This window comes from Phyllopteryx taeniolatus, chromosome 11 (genome assembly GCF_024500385.1).
Source record: "Phyllopteryx taeniolatus isolate TA_2022b chromosome 11, UOR_Ptae_1.2, whole genome shotgun sequence".
Classification (NCBI taxonomy): Eukaryota; Metazoa; Chordata; class Actinopteri; order Syngnathiformes; family Syngnathidae; genus Phyllopteryx; species Phyllopteryx taeniolatus.
Window position 1 is genome coordinate 19,257,063 of NC_084512.1, and position 15,023 is coordinate 19,272,085.

A 15,023-nucleotide genomic window follows, 5' to 3' on the forward strand; every position below is an offset into this window, starting at 1 on the left:
CAGTGGTTTATAAACCCATAACAACATCCTAGTCCACTACTTGGTAAATAGTAAATATTTTTGCCTATTGTCTAATTTCTAATAATTTGTCATTTTTAAAGGCTGTGTACTTTTGGGAAAATATATATGTATTCTTTTCCTGATTTGTATTTTACCATCTAATATAGTAGTAATTCTGTCTAATATTGGAGTATTTTTAAATGCATATTTTTTTATGATAATTTTTCAATTTATATTATTTTCAATTTTTCTTTTTTCCCCACTTGTCTATTCCAACATTTCCGTATATTCTTGGTCTAAAATTTTAGTCCACAGCTTAGCTGTGGGAACCGTTAGGTTCACTGAGTTGAATGTTTAGGCAGAGAAAAATCAATATGCAAAACAAACATTTAACATAATTTAATTACACAGTAGACACGAAACTTTGATATTAACTTTAAAGCACAGCCGACGTCTCCTTCAAAAAGAGCTTCATCCACGTAGTAGCCATGATCTTGTTTGGCAGATTTTATCTAAATGAAATATGCGTGACGGGATGATCACAAGTCTTTAGCCATGAGTCTCTTTCCTTCTTATGTCATCAGATGATCTGTCATGAGTTTTTCCTGGGCTGATCACAATACGGCACATTCTCTAGTAGAAGACCTTCTCTTGCTCGAAGCACTGCGAGAAAAAAAAATGTACAGAAAATGCTGTCTGGAGAAAAAAACAAAACGGAAACATCGACTCACGGAGTCGTTTGTTGCCGACGTGCTCCATTTGAACCACGCCCTCTCGTAGGACTGTTTCCACATCTGAACCCATTTTGATCATCTGTAACAACAGAACACAAGTTTTCACTGGCCTCAAAACTTCATCCAACAAAGTGGCAATTGCACATTTGGTTTATACAACACCGAGCAGTGAGCACTTTACCTTCTCAATGTTTTCTTCTGACGATTCATGTTTATTTTTACGGAACTCCTCGTTGATTTTCGATTTTGCAGCTGTACGAAAGAATACAATTTCGGAATTGGACAATATAGAGCTTTTCAACTGCGTCACATAATTTAAAACATGTCATGCAGCAGTGGAACTGGAAAGTAATGCAGTACAAATACTTCATAACTGTACTTAAGCAGACTTTTCACTGTACTTTCTACTGATTTTTGTCAATATAGGCTCACTACTTTTATCAACCTCCGTGGATGATGATACGACGTAAAAAATATGGAAATTGAGAGAGAAAGATTTTGATTGACTAACTGAGATCTTGGGCACATATATGGCGTAACGTGAACCAGAAAGCATTAAAAATGATGACGCAACGGATTCAGGGAAGCAAGATACACTATATTGGCCAAAGTATTTGCTCACCTCCCTTGACTCACATATGACTTTAGGTGATATCCCATTCTAAATCCATATGGTTTAATATGATGTATAGCTACCCTTTGCAGCTGTAACAGCTTTAACTCTTGTGGGAAGGCTTTCACAACAAGGTTTAGGAGTGAGTCAATGGGAATTTTTGCCCATTCTTCCAGGTATATATTCGTGAGGTTACGCACTGATGTTGGATGACAGGCCTGGCTCACTGTCCACTCAAAATCAACCCATAGATGTTCTATCGTGTTAAGGGCAGGACACTGTGGAGGGAAGTCAAGTTCATCCAGACCAAATTCTCTCATCCGTGTCTTTATGAACCTTGCTTTGGGCACTGGTGCACAGACATGTTGGAACAGGAAGGGGTAATCCCCAAACGGTTTGACTGTCCAAAATCTCTTGGTATGCTTAAACATTCAGAGTTCCTTTCACTGGAGCTCAGGCGCTAATATTTTGGACATTTCCAACTTTGTGTCTATTCTGGGGGGAGGTGTATTTTTTGGGGTCACTGATGGTGTAGTGGTACACTTGCCTGACTTCTAGGGCAGCATGGGTTTAGTTCCCACTCAGTGACGGTGTGAATGTGAGTGTGAATGGTTGCCTGTGTCTATATGTGCCCTGCGACTGATTGGCAACCAGTTCACGGTGGTGTCTGCCTTTCGCCCGAAGTCAGCTGGGATAGGCTCCAGCACCCCATGACCCTGAACAGGATAAGCGGTGTTGAAAATGAATGAATGCATGGATGGGTGGATTTTTTTCAGTTGTCATTATTACGTAATTTATTTTTTCATTGGTTAGTCGCAAGCTTAGCAGAGCAATGCGAACACGTTGTTTTGATGGAATAAAATCCAGAGGCAAGACTAGCTTTTTTTTTTTTTAAATCGTCCATATGAGCGCTTTGAATGGAAAAGAAAATAGGGTACTTCTACTTAAGTACAAACACGGTGTGAGTGATTTTGCCAGCTGTTTTTTCAAATGTACGAAGTAAACAAACAATCTGACCTGCCAGTGCTCTCTCGTCATCTTTGAACACAGCCATCCTTGTTCTGTGCAGCGATTTAAATACGCTCAAAACCTGCGTTTACAAAAAAACTACATCATTATTTTTCTAATAACGGAAGTCTAAAATTTAAACTCGTGTTATTATTGTTATAAGGTTTGATGCTCACCTTCACGCGAGTTCCCATGTTGACTTTTTGAGCTTACTTCCGGTTTGGATGTGTCATCCACCAATCAGAGCAGACGTGATTACGTTTGCTAGCAGCCAATCAGATTTCAGCGTGCTCCACCGTGAAGCGACACCGCCGAGTGACGAGTGTGCATCTGCGCCAACATGGCTGATGAAACTGCGAAAGCACAGGTGGCCCAACCTGGCGGAGACACAATATTTGGCAAAATCATACGCAAAGAAATCCCTGCAAAACTATTCTACGAGGACGATCAGGTAGAACTTCATTTAGTGTGCTCGAACGCGCTCTCACGTGACTTTATTGCAGCAAAGATCAAAGCTAAGTGAGTGCTAATGTTAGCTTCGGGCTAGTTCCGCAGAAGGTCTCCACTGTGTACCACAGCCTGATTGATTATGGACTAATGTGAAAGTATTGGGTTATACGGTAACACATTATACCAATCATATGTCAGATTTATGTCAAAATCTGGATTTAGAGGAATCACACAAAAAACAATAAAACATCCTGCTAGTTATCGCTTTTCTTTGGTCTGGCTGAAAAAAATTATATATATATATATACATATACATACATACATACTTGAATGCCCTGAAAAAGCGCTATAAGTGACATGCATTATTATTATTATATAATTTGATGATCAAAGGCAGCTACGAACAGATTCGTATTCGGTTTTTTTAAGGTCTATCTTCTCATATTTTACCTTTTTTTTGTTGTATTTTTCGTGTTTTTTTCCCCCCTACTACAGGTATCGCTAATATTTGTTCCTTGTTTTTTGTTTTTGTTTTCATCAAGTAATTTCTAATGTTCGTGTTGTGTATGATTTCTAAAATTTGGGTGTTTTAAAATAAATAAATGTTTTATTATCTACTAATTTGTTTTACCGTATTTGTGTAATTTCTAATATTTGAGTAATTTACAAATAAATATCTTTAAAAAATAAATCTATTTGATTTTTGTTTCCTAAAGTATGTTCTATCTTATTTTTTTCAAATGTGTGTGAATTTTCTGTCATTTTAAAAAAAAAAAAGCATTTTTTAAAACTAATTTTATTTTTGTACTAAAATGTTTGAATTTTGAGGATAATATATATTTGTATTAAAAATTTATATTCATCTAAAATGAGATTTTTGTCTAATATTTTAGTATTTCTTTCAAATATTTGTGTATTTTTCCACATTTTTTGGCTAATATATTGCATTATTTTCATTTTTTAAAATTAGTTTGTAATTTATGTTTGTGTTTTGTATATTTGTATATTTAAAATTATCTTAAGGTTTTGGTATTGTTAGACATTTTTTGTAGTACTTGAACATTCTTAATTATTTCTAGATGTATCGTGTATATGTATATGTCTTAGTGTATTTCTCTTCTGTTTTAGTGTGTTGCCTTCCCTGATATTTCCCCCCAAGCACCGACTCATATCCTGGTGGTCCCCAAGAAGCCAATCATCCAACTGTCTAAAGCGGAAGACGGCGATGCTGCAGTAAGGATGGCTTCTATATGGCACATGATCTGACACAATGCTTCTTGTGTTGTTGTTTGACCACCTGGACTTTCCCCCCCCCTGGCAGCTGCTGGGCCACTTGCTGATTGTGGCCAAGAAGTGCGCCCAGCAGGCAGGCCTGGCCAAAGGCTACAGGATCGTCATCAACGACGGACCCGACGGCGGCCAGTCGGTCTACCATATCCACGTCCACGTCCTGGGGGGCCGGGGCATGAAGTGGCCCCCCGGCTGAGGTCCGCCACGTCTTGTTTCCTGTGGATGAAGTCAAACTAAATGTGGATGTTCAACAGTGGTAATAAAATGTGATCCTCTCACAAGGAGTGTTGTTTTTTTTATTTCAAATATGTATTGTTCTAAGGGGGGTTCACCGCTTGTCTTAAACTAAGTACAGTAATAATAAATTAGATTTATATAGCAGTTTCCAAAGTAAATTATTAAGAGCATTCTGACCTCAACCAAGGCTTAATCTCGTTGAAAGAGATTGCGTTGAAATGCAAGTTTCTGCAGTTGTAGTTTGATGTGCTTCTGTTTAAGATTGCACCTCCCAGCCAGCAGAGGGCATGTGTGCACAACAGAAAACTGGGATTAGGGGTGAGGTTGAATTGACACAATTTCAGACGGTTGGTATTACCATTTCACTTTTGAATTCGCTACTACCGTATTTAGCATCACAAAGTGCAGTACCCAGTTGTCTTTTGGCTTCTCTCATCTAGTGCATGTGGATTTGTCTAATTTTTGAAAAATCTTTGTGATTTAAAAAAAAAAAAATTGAATCCAATATTTTGGGGGAATTTTGTCTTTCCTAAATATTTGTTTCATCTTTTCTTTTTAAGTTCTTCATATTTATGTCATCTATATTTTGTCTTTTTTGTTGTTGTTGAGTGTATTTTTCATTTTTTTTGTCTAACCTTTTATTCTGGGGATTCCCCCCAATGGTATGGTAGCATTTTATTGCCAGTCCTCAATATATGTGGAATATCCATCCATCCATCCATTTTCCGGGTCGCATAGAGGGCTGAAATAACTTTTCCAAGGGGCCACTGTCACAAAAACATTTAAAAAAAGACAAACTACCAAAGACAAAACATCCATGCTCCTTGTATGATGCGGTTATAGACGAAAGAGGAGGTGCGGAGTCTCGCTTGACCACTTGGTCATCGATGTTGCAATCACAGTGTCGTTTACTCCGTTTTTGTAATACTTTTCTATTTTATCAGGTTTTTTTGGAGGGGTCAAATTCTTTTAGATTTTTCTGAGTGCATTTGAATATTTGTGTATTATTCATTGAATGTTTTTGCAATGTTGTGTTTTTTTCCATTGTTTGTCTAATGTTTTGGTGATATCTTTTTTGTAGCCCTTTGTCATCTTTTATTGTACCAAGTTGTTTAGATTTTTTCTTTTGTTAAATTTATTTTTCATCTACAGTAACATAATGTGTATTTTTAAAATTGTATTTATATAGTTTGTCTAAAATATTGGTATAGTTTCCATTTTTTTCCTCATTTTATGTATTTTGTAGTACAATCCAAAGTCAATATGTCATCAAGTGTAACACTAAAGAGTGGATGGCTCTTTCTTTTATTGACATTAAAATTGCAGTTTGAACAAATATAAAATACATAAAACATCCACAATATTTTCAACGAAAAAATAAATAAAAACTTTCTTCTCTCTTTACAAAAAAACAAAAACACCAGACAAGGAGAATAAAAATCAAATTAAAACCTACTGGTACCGAATATTCACGTCAAATGTCAAATGTTTTTCTTCATATATAAAAAAAAAAAAGGGAATTTAAAAGTAAAAACTTGAGACACACACACAACAAAATAATAATAAAAATAATGTGCAAAATAATAAAAAAAAAAAATTAAAAAGTTTTTTTCTTCAATTTCTGCAGAGCATCTCATCAGCTTACACCTCTGGGTCCTAAAGCCTCTCATTACTTGTACGCGACATCAGACTATGCAAGATGAGCGGGGATTCAGGGAGTGGTTTAAGACCTTAAAGTGGATCCATGTGGACAAAACTGCTGTGGGATCTTTACCCTGCCCCCTGAATGCATAAATGTACATTTTATACATAAGATGAAGCCACGTTACAATCAGAAATTAGGAGGGAGGGATGGACGGAGCAGGCGAGTGGAACGGAGACATCCAGCAGCTTCTTAAAGCTCAATTTGACACAGATTACTGTTAAATGACTACAAAACAACATTGGTATCCAAATATTAGAAAAGAGCAAGTTAATACTTTGCCCCCCACCCCCCACAAAATAGAAATAGAAAAAGCCCAATTGCAAATCATAGGACATTTCAGTGCTGCTACAAACCTAATGGCACCGCATCCGACAGGCCAAACGAACATAAGGCAGCAATGACAAAAGTGAAGAATGAGCTGAAATGCGCATTGGGTACAAAACTTTGGTAAGTGGTTATTTTTACAGTAAATCTGCTCTACAAACACAATAACTAGCAGGGAGACAAGGCTCGGTTCTTCAAATGCTACTGGAGGTCCAACTCCTAGGGTGAGTAAAAGACCCCCCCAAAAAAAAAAAAAAAAAAAAAAGCTTCAATGGATAGACTGTTAACAATTGTACTGTGTATAAAACTGCATCGGTTGAGTTGTGAAATAAGGGGACCATTTCCTGTATAGTCTGTTTTTGAATGTCACATTAAGGCTGCAGCTGTTTTTAATACTGAAGTGCAAAATGAAAGTCACAAAATGAGCATTCTGCTGGTCTGAAAAGTACAGGGGGGGGGGGGGGGGTCCTGTTGGAGGGTGGATATGTTTTTAAGGCATGACCTAAGAGAAGACGGGTCCACACACCAGGAGCAGGAGGAGGAGATTTAGATGAAACGCTCGTGTTCATTCGTGGGTCCACTGGGAATCTGTGTATTATTCGTTCGTTCCATTTTCAAATTGGCAATCAAACTCAAAAAGTTTTTTATTTTTTATTTTATTTTTTTTACTTCAATAGTATGACCAGATTGATATGAAAGGAAAAAAAAAACTGACCACAAATTTTATTTTAATATTAATTTGTCGGGTTTAGGTGACAAGCATTAGTAAAGTTCCATTAGCTGAACGTGAAAGCGCATCGTTGTCCTCGTAGCATCATCGTCATTTTTAACTTACTGCCTCAATAACAAAACAAAAATACAATTCCCTTGCTGAAAATTGTGTTGTTTGTATTTCCTTCAAGCCAGTGTAGATTCTCAGTCCTCCAAATTATGATAATCCACAAAGTATGAATCGAAGTAACTGGATTTGAGGAATATATGTTTTTTCTCATTTTCTGTAAACGTTTAAATAAGGCAATTCTACTATTGAACTAACATCTCTGACGGAAGGCATGAAGCAGATTACGATAACATTTAACATATTTGTTCTTGCTATAATAAGGCTGACGAATCATTTGATTGTTCGTGGTCGTGATCGGGACGTATTGTGGCGGCTAACAAGGTAACGTTTACTAATGTTCGTTACCAGACTTTTCGATCATGTACAAATGACGAATTAAATATTAATTATATTAGATATTAAAATCAAATTCAGTCCTCCGGTCGGTTTGTACTTTTGATAAGAGCCTAAAAATGATTTTTTTTTACAAAAATACAAAATTACTTTCATTTTTTGATTGCCAATTGAAACTGATGCGAACGAAAGATACGCAGATTGTTTTGTCTCACTTCTGTACAAGGGCTTCCTTCCCGCTGGGGCGCATGCGGCTGAAAGGCAGACCGCCGACAGACGCTAAGCCGAGACCTACGGAGATGTCAGGCGGAACCCTGGCGGGTTCCCCGGACCCCGGAAGGATCTCCGGCAGCGGGTCATTGGCCGGGAGCCGCTGGGGTCCCGGTCCGGCGGAGTTGGGAGCGGACGGGGCGGTCGTTTTGCCGATCTGAGGCTTGGTGAGCGAGACGGGGCTGGCCACGCCGTCCAGCGTCCCGTCAGGGTCCAGCATCAGATTAATCACTAGGACACACACGCAGACAAGGAGTGTGAGCTGGCTTGTGCTGGTGTAGAAGGACACAATATTAGGTACACTTCCTGAACAAGCAACTATAAACAATTCCTTCATATGGACTCTTGTCAATTTCTGTGAGTGCTTCACATTTTATCATTTTGAATTTCAAACAGTTTTTCTTTTCTATTTGTGTAGTTTTTTATAATACTAATACTACTTTTTAAAAAAAAAACATTTCCCCCCCCCCCAATATTTAGGTATTTTTGTCAAATTGTTTTCGTGTTTTATTTGTTTTAATAAAAAAAATAAGCTCGTATTTTGTATCTTTCATCTGATTTTTTTCTTTGTATAGTTTTGCATTTTACAGAAAATGTTTAAATGAAAACAGTAAGAATACTTTCTTACTGTTTTCATTTAAACATTTTCTCTCTACTATTTTGTTAAATATATTCGTGAATTTTGCATCCATTATTTTTATTTTGTTTGTCGGTTTTATCTATTATATTTGTTCCTAATTTATTTTAATTATTCCTCTTAATATTGTTGCATTTTTTTCTAAAATGTGCATATTTTTGTATTTTGGTCTGTTTTTCTATTTTTGGTGGTGTTTTTTTCTTCAATACATGCATTACGATACAAAAATATATATAAAAACAGAAAGAAAAAAAATAGAAACATCAAAATATGAGAACAAAAAGAAAAAAAGGTAAGAAAAATCACAAAAATACAAGTCAGAAATAAAAGAAAATGATGGAAAAATACAGAAACAGAAAAAAACTAAAATATTGGACAAAAACTACAAAATATAGAGGGTTTTTTTTGGCAAAAGAAATACACCAATAATTATTGGGGGAAAACATACACACATTAGACACAAATTACAAACACTGGAAACATGAAAAAATAGACAAATATACACAAATATTCAGAAAAAAAAATAGAAAACCACACAAACATTTGATCCCAACATTAGACGGAAATTAAAAAGTTGACAGCTCACTGAAATTGAATTAAAGCACTTAATGATGCTGGATACTCCTACTTTTTTAACATTTGTTAAGCACTGTAACATCCAGTGACATTCTAATTATCTGATTAAAAGGCAGAATGTTCTTGTATTGGCTTCCATTAGATAATGTTATGGCCAGTGAGTGCATTGAATGTACGCATCGTAACAGGAAGTAGCAGGTGTAATGCGTTAACAGTGTCTTCTTTACCTCCAAGCTGCTTCTCCACTCTCCTGAGCTCAAGTAGCACGGAGGAGATCTCCTGCACAAACAAACAGCAACGACATGCTCAGTTGCTTCCTCATATATTGTACGTTTCTAATTTCTGAGATTTAGAATAGTTCGGGACGCTTGAGTTACCTTGTTGGAGGACGTCAAGAGCGGCACATCGCTGTCGGACTTCGATTTCTTTTCAATGTCCTCCCAGTTCCTGTCCTGATCCTTGAACAATATCCTTGTGAGCCACAACACAACACCAGTGTGAGATCTTATTGAATTACCTCAACAAATTCTGATAATAATGACAGTATAATGACCGGATTTTCCCCGCTGTTTTGTCGGCAGAATGTCTGATCTTGGTGGAGAGCTGAGAGATGGAATGGATCAGAAGGCTGTCCAACACCGCCTGGATGGACAGAAGCATGAAAAGCGTCAACATTCCACGTCTGCCTCACGGTGGCGCCCGCGCGCGCACGCGTACCTCCTCTCGGTTCCAAGTGCGTCTCCTGAGCGCCCGGGGCTCGTGGCCGTCGGGGGCGCGGGGGCGGAGCTCCACAGGCTTGCCGTTGATCTCCGGCGTTTTGGCGGCGGCGATGACGGGTGGGACCTTACGGAATTTCAGGCTCTCGTCAAACACACGATCCACCAGCTGAGGACGCGAACAACAAGTCGTCAAACAAAGTAGAATTTATATTAAAAAAGACTAAAATATTACACAAGTACAAAAATGTGAGGGAAAATCATTAAATATGAAAAAGAAAGGCACAAAATATTAGACAAACAACAAGTAAGACAGAAAATAAAACAGAATCAAAATATTAAAAAAGATTACAAAAATGGAAAACAAATAATTAATATTAAAAAAATGATTACATCAATTAGATGAAAAAGAAAAAAAATAGGTTAAACGTATGACAGAAAATACAAATATTACACAGAAAACAAATCGAAAAAGCATAAACTTCAGGGGGAAAAAAATGGAAATAAAAGAAAATTAGGCATACACAAATTTTAGGAAAATACAAAAATAGTACATGAAAAATAGAAAAGAAAACAAGTACAAAAATAGAAACCAAAACATTTGGTGAAAGATAAATGTTCAATTAAAAAAAAAGATATTAAATGAAAATTATGAAAAAAAATACACAACTAAGACAAAAAACTGAGTTTTAGACAAAAAATATGAATGATCAAAAACAGTAAAACAATATGCAAATATCAGAAGAAATACACAAAAATAGACATATTAGACAATACATTCACAAAAAACAGTAGATGTTGTTAGCTGCTACTTTTAGGGTTGTTAAACACGATAGCAACAATAACAACTTGTGAGAAAGGAGGTGCAGCAAAGGTTGAAAGTTTTTTTTTAATGTGAGGTGTGATGTGATGTGATGGATGAAGCACAGCACACCATTCAAAGCGAGAAGAGGATCAAATCGGGCACCTGTCTCATGCTCTCCTGCAAGTCCGGCCGCGTGGGCCGAGCCGGACCTACCTCTTCGCGGGTGTCGATGGCCGAGCCCGGCGTGGTGGCGGCCGTGCTGGCGGCGGTGCTCGGCGCCGTGTCGGATGAGCTGACCGAGTCGATCTTGCCGGCCACGTCGTGGATCTCGCGCGCCAACGTAGCCAGGTCCTTAGCCAGGTCCTGGCTGATCCTGCGCACACATGGGAATAACCTGGTAACCATCAGATAAGGTGATTTAGAACATCATCGGACACATGCGGCGTTGACGTAAGATCGTTTTTTAGAACGGATCGATACCTGGCTATCTCCTCGCTGTGCGCCGTCCAGTCTTTGATGTATTCGTCTTGCTCCTTCATGCGGTGTTTCAGCACCGCTGCGCCCACGACAGGCAGTTCGCTCGATCCAGATCCCGAGGCTGAGCCCGGGGTCGCAGCGGCGCCGGGTCTCGAACCGCGGGCCGGCACGAGGTGATGCGGCCGCGTGTGGGGTCGTCCTCCGTGCTTGGAAGCGTTGCGGACGGAGCCGAACTCTTCCTCCGAGGTGGACGCGTACTCGGGCGGCAGGCGTCGCCACCTGTTGCTGCTGGACACTGGGAAGGCGGAAACACGATGCTTTAGTCTCACTCGCGGCATTTTATCACCTATAAACAAGTGTTATTCGTGAAGTTAATAAATGAGTCTGTTACATACACATCTGTAGGAGATGTGTAACAGACAAATACATTCCACTTCAGTATGTATTGTTTTTCTTTTGGAAAAAGAAAATGGGGTTGTAATAGGGACTGCTCAGTGAAGCAAAGAGTTATTCAATGTAAAAAAAAAAAAAAAAAACCAGCAACAGAAATTGTTTTATTCATGAAGCTGCCTGCACCGTGATGAGACAACACAACGCTCTGTGGCCACTGGCCAGTCATGGCTGTCTTAAATATGAAGTCATATTCCAAACCCAATTGCTATTTTTACTTAAATGTTGAAGTGGCTAAAGCGCAAGCAGAGCATTTGGCACTTCATCACAGTTTTACTTGATGGACTTAAGGGAGAATTCACTGCAACACAATGCCAGACCTGGGTCAGCATCCGGACACTTCATTAGGTACACCTACACACTCTATTGTGCCTGTCGTTTGCAGTGACGTAAAAACCAAATGCAAAAGTATTCGACTAAAAATGCAAAAACCACATGAAAAGGAACTCAAATGTTAGGCAAATAATATAAAATATGAGTACTAAAATATTGGTGAAAAACTTACAAAGGAAAAAAAAAATAGAGAAAGAAATGGACAAAACGCAGACAAGATTTAACGAAAACAAAAAAAGTTTACATAAACTCAAAAATAAACATAAAACAATGAAATTTAAAAAATACAAACATGATCAGAAAAATACAAAATAGAGACAAATGTGAGGGAAAAAAACAAGCAAGCAGACAGCAAGATTTAAAAAAAAAAAAAATTAAAACTTTTTCTAATATTTGGACTCTCCTTTGTATACCTAAATAGGGTAACCTCCAGCAAGAACACTGGTACCTACATCAAGGTTTTCAATACTTTTATATTTATGGATCTGTACCTATTGAAGTGGCCTTTGAATGTATCACTTCTCACTAGTATTCTTTTACGTCTTCAGAAAGGCTGTTTTTCTGTGGATGCGACCCAGGCCTTGACACATGTGCACACGCACGCACACACTCTTAAGCAGATTCTACAGTGCCAATACAGTACCAACAAGTTCTTCATCTGCATCAGCGCCGCCAGGCTCTGAATGAGAGCCCTCTGGACGATGAAAACCAGCGGAAAGATTGTCACAACACAATTTGTGAACGACAGCAGACAAATGGCCTGCACATCAATAGTCTGTTTTTGTCGTGTGTTGTGTTTGTTCACCTGTGGGAGAGCAGTACCCGGTCGTAGCGGTCTTGGTTCTGGCTTCGTTCAGCTTGGACACGCTGTTGGCCCTCATCCTGGGGGTCAGCTTGTTCTCGGCGGGCGTGGACGAGCGCAAGCCCAGACGCAGAGCCGTCTCGGCCGAAAGGCGCGGCGTCCGCGCCGCCATGCACTCCGAGTCGCTGCGTGCCGAGATGGAGCCCACCCGGTTGCGGCGCGGCTGCGCCAGCATGTCCAGACGCGACAATCCCGCCCGACCGGACGGCGGTTTGGAGGTGGAGCTGGTGGTGGACACCTCAGACGCCACAGAGACTCGGTCCGCGTCGGCCAGATCCGTGTCAGAGGTGTCCCCGAGTCGGGCTCGGCGTAGGAGAGAGGCTCGGGTGGGCCGCGGCTTAGGCAGCCCGGCCTGCTTGCTCAGGGAGGACGACGTAGCGGCCTGGAGCGTACGGCTGCTTTTGGAGGACCCGCTCGCGGTGTTCTTGGCGGACCTGCTCTCGCGTTTGGCGTCCAATCCGTATCCAGAGTAGGTCTCCTGGTCTGATGAGAGGATGTCCGAAATGGGGAAGGAAGAAGTCTGGTCGTCGTCCGTGAGATCGAGGGACGCTTGGCGTGCTCTGGAAGAAGACGGCTGAACCGAGCGGCGCGCTTCTGTCCGACTCGTCACTTCCGCCGTTCTGCTTTTGGCCTTCCTCTCCAAGCGGTCACGCGCGCTGGCGGAGACGCTGGACTTGGAGGCCGCGCTCATGTTGCTCTTCTCCCGGTGCATGCTGCTGAGGGAGCGTCGCTTCTGCACGCTGCCGGCCTTCCCGTCGGCCTCGCCGGCCACGTGACTGGCGGTGCTGGCCGTGTCCACGTCCGACTCCGGGGAGATGGAGTCCGTCCGAGGGTGGCAGTTGTAGCCCGACACCTGACTGCTGATACTGCTGCTGGTTTTAGCGGTTTTGGGCTCAAGCTTGTTTTCATCCCTCAGTTTGGCCTCTAGGAAGGCCATGACGGCTTCGGTGTCCTTCAGGAGCGTAGCCGTGTCCATGCTTCCCACCGAGTCGCTGCGTTCGCGGGTTCCAGCGCCACCTCTGTTGATGCGTGGGATGAGTTCCGTGGCGACGCTGCCGCTGGGCTTCTCGATGGTGAAGCTGCCTTGGCGCACCAGAGGCTTCCCGGACTTGTCACCGCCCTCTTCTTCCTCGTCCTTCCTTTTCTCAGACCTTTTCCTGCGCTCAGCGCTGCCGGAGCGCCGCACGGCAGCCTTGCTCGGAGAGGAGGAGGCGCTCGGTTTGCCTTTGTCGTTCATGTCCCCGTTCTCCGTGGGAGGCGGTGGGGATTCGCCGTCCCCCTTGTTCTCTTTCTCCTGGGCTTCCGTATCCTGCTTTTCTCCGATCTCGGACCGCGGCGTCTGAGGTTTGGCGCTGCTGGGTTTGTTGCGGGGGTCGTCCACGGGGAGAGGCGGGAGGGTCCTGCGCTTGCGGTCAGCCAGACTTGACGAGGATTCGCCTCGGCTGAAGGCCGCGCTGGACTTCAAGGCATCACCTCCTGAAAGGGTTAAATGGAGTACTAGTTTAGTCATTTAAAAGGGAACTAAAACCTTTTTTTTTTTTTTTTTAAATGCAAGAATACGTTGTTTGTGCCAGCACTGCTCAACACATGGTACTGTGATTAATATTGCATTTGTGAAATAAAAAGTAGACAGAACATTTCATCAATCGAAGGGGCCGCCATAACGCCCGCTGCTGCAGGACGGAAGCGACGTCAAACTACAATAGAAAACAGGCGAGATTTGTCAAGTTATACCAAGTCAATGTCAAGTCGAGTCTTCCATACACTTCCCAATTCCTGAAATTGGTGTCTTGAGTCAGACCCGAGTCAAGTCATGTGACTCGAGTCCCCCACTTGTGGCGCGAGGTGACCGTGTACGCGCGTGTACCTCTTTCTTTGTCCCGGAAGACGCCGGTCTCTGCCCCAGAGCCTTCCGGATCGGTCCGGGTGTGGTTGGCAGCCAAACTTGCCCACTGGGAGACCCAGGTGGAGTCTGTCGGAGGAGCCTAAAGAGAGGAATATTCAAGTGAGAATGCAGAGAGGCAGCAAATACTTCAGCGCGGATGGTGAATGGCGTTAGCCTTCGCGTATGATGTAGTATGCGATCATAGGAAAGCATCTAGTGGGAGATCTGTCTGCCAACCTAAAATGGAACACGAATCCCAGTTCCTATGTAGACAACACTCAATCTTGTCAAATTGTGATAAACAAACTTCAGCTCTGGGGTACAAGAAAGAAAACTATGAAATGGCTTGTCATTCTCCTTGGAGAGAAAAAAAACCAAACATCTAAATAGCAGAAAAGACTTGGTGATACCCTTGCACACTACCCCCTTTCTTTTTCAATGCAATTGCCTGCAGGGCAAAATGTCTTCAGCGGGATC

General features: G+C 41.2%; 3 protein-coding genes across 6 annotated transcripts in view; 1 reads left to right on the top strand and 2 right to left on the bottom strand.

Moving 5' to 3' along the window:
- Positions 1-384: 384 nt before the first annotated feature.
- lyrm7 (LYR motif containing 7) lies at positions 385-2,687 on the bottom strand. Of its 3 annotated transcripts, XM_061790084.1 has the most exons (5): positions 2,532-2,683; positions 2,365-2,437; positions 916-986; positions 732-813; positions 385-663 (listed from the first exon to the last, which is right to left on the bottom strand). In XM_061790084.1, exons 1-5 carry the CDS (start codon positions 2,547-2,549, stop codon positions 593-595), a joined length of 315 nt encoding a protein of 104 aa, XP_061646068.1. In that variant the 5' UTR covers positions 2,550-2,683; the 3' UTR covers positions 385-592. The 3 variants fall into 3 exon arrangements, with proteins under 3 accessions (XP_061646068.1, XP_061646067.1, XP_061646069.1); XM_061790083.1 differs by having other exon boundaries at positions 385-813; positions 2,532-2,687; XM_061790085.1 differs by having other exon boundaries at positions 385-813; positions 2,365-2,454; positions 2,532-2,666.
- Positions 2,648-4,376, top strand: hint1 (histidine triad nucleotide binding protein 1). The gene is made up of 3 exons (XM_061790082.1): positions 2,648-2,806; positions 3,934-4,038; positions 4,127-4,376. The coding sequence occupies exons 1-3, from the start codon at positions 2,696-2,698 to the stop codon at positions 4,289-4,291; spliced, it is 381 nt and encodes a 126-aa protein (XP_061646066.1). The 5' UTR covers positions 2,648-2,695; the 3' UTR covers positions 4,292-4,376.
- A 1,245-nt stretch (positions 4,377-5,621) lies between these two features.
- Positions 5,622-15,023, bottom strand: part of cep170aa (centrosomal protein 170Aa) — a 35,788-nt gene continuing 26,386 nt past the window's right edge. The window contains exons 13-21 of one of the 2 annotated variants that reach the window (XM_061790069.1): positions 14,529-14,646; positions 12,605-14,137; positions 11,020-11,311; positions 10,702-10,912; positions 9,736-9,903; positions 9,572-9,660; positions 9,396-9,489; positions 9,246-9,297; positions 5,622-8,036 (exon numbers count right to left, since the gene is read on the bottom strand). In XM_061790069.1, the coding sequence (XP_061646053.1) occupies positions 7,747-8,036; positions 9,246-9,297; positions 9,396-9,489; positions 9,572-9,660; positions 9,736-9,903; positions 10,702-10,912; positions 11,020-11,311; positions 12,605-14,137; positions 14,529-14,646 (2,847 nt within the window). In that variant the 3' untranslated portion in view covers positions 5,622-7,746. Of the gene's footprint in view, positions 8,037-9,245; positions 9,298-9,395; positions 9,490-9,571; positions 9,661-9,735; positions 9,904-10,701; positions 10,934-11,019; positions 11,312-12,604; positions 14,138-14,528; positions 14,647-15,023 lie in introns of both variants that reach the window. The other variant, XM_061790067.1, reaches the window with a different exon arrangement.

Bases quoted from the DNA above. Each gene is read 5' to 3' on its own strand.
- lyrm7 (XM_061790083.1), bottom strand. The intron at 987-2,364 runs GTCAGATTGTTT...TCTTTCGTACAG, and splicing joins TGACGAGAGAGCACTGGCAG to CTGCAAAATCGAAAATCAAC. The intron at 814-915 runs GTAAAGTGCTCA...CTGTTGTTACAG, and splicing joins CAGAAGAAAACATTGAGAAG to ATGATCAAAATGGGTTCAGA.
- hint1 (XM_061790082.1), top strand. From the start codon at position 2,696: ATGGCTGATGAAACTGCGAAAGCACAGGTGGCCCAACCTGGCGGAGAC. The intron at 2,807-3,933 runs GTAGAACTTCAT...CTTCTGTTTTAG, and splicing joins TATTCTACGAGGACGATCAG to TGTGTTGCCTTCCCTGATAT. The intron at 4,039-4,126 runs GTAAGGATGGCT...CCCCCCTGGCAG, and splicing joins CGGAAGACGGCGATGCTGCA to CTGCTGGGCCACTTGCTGAT.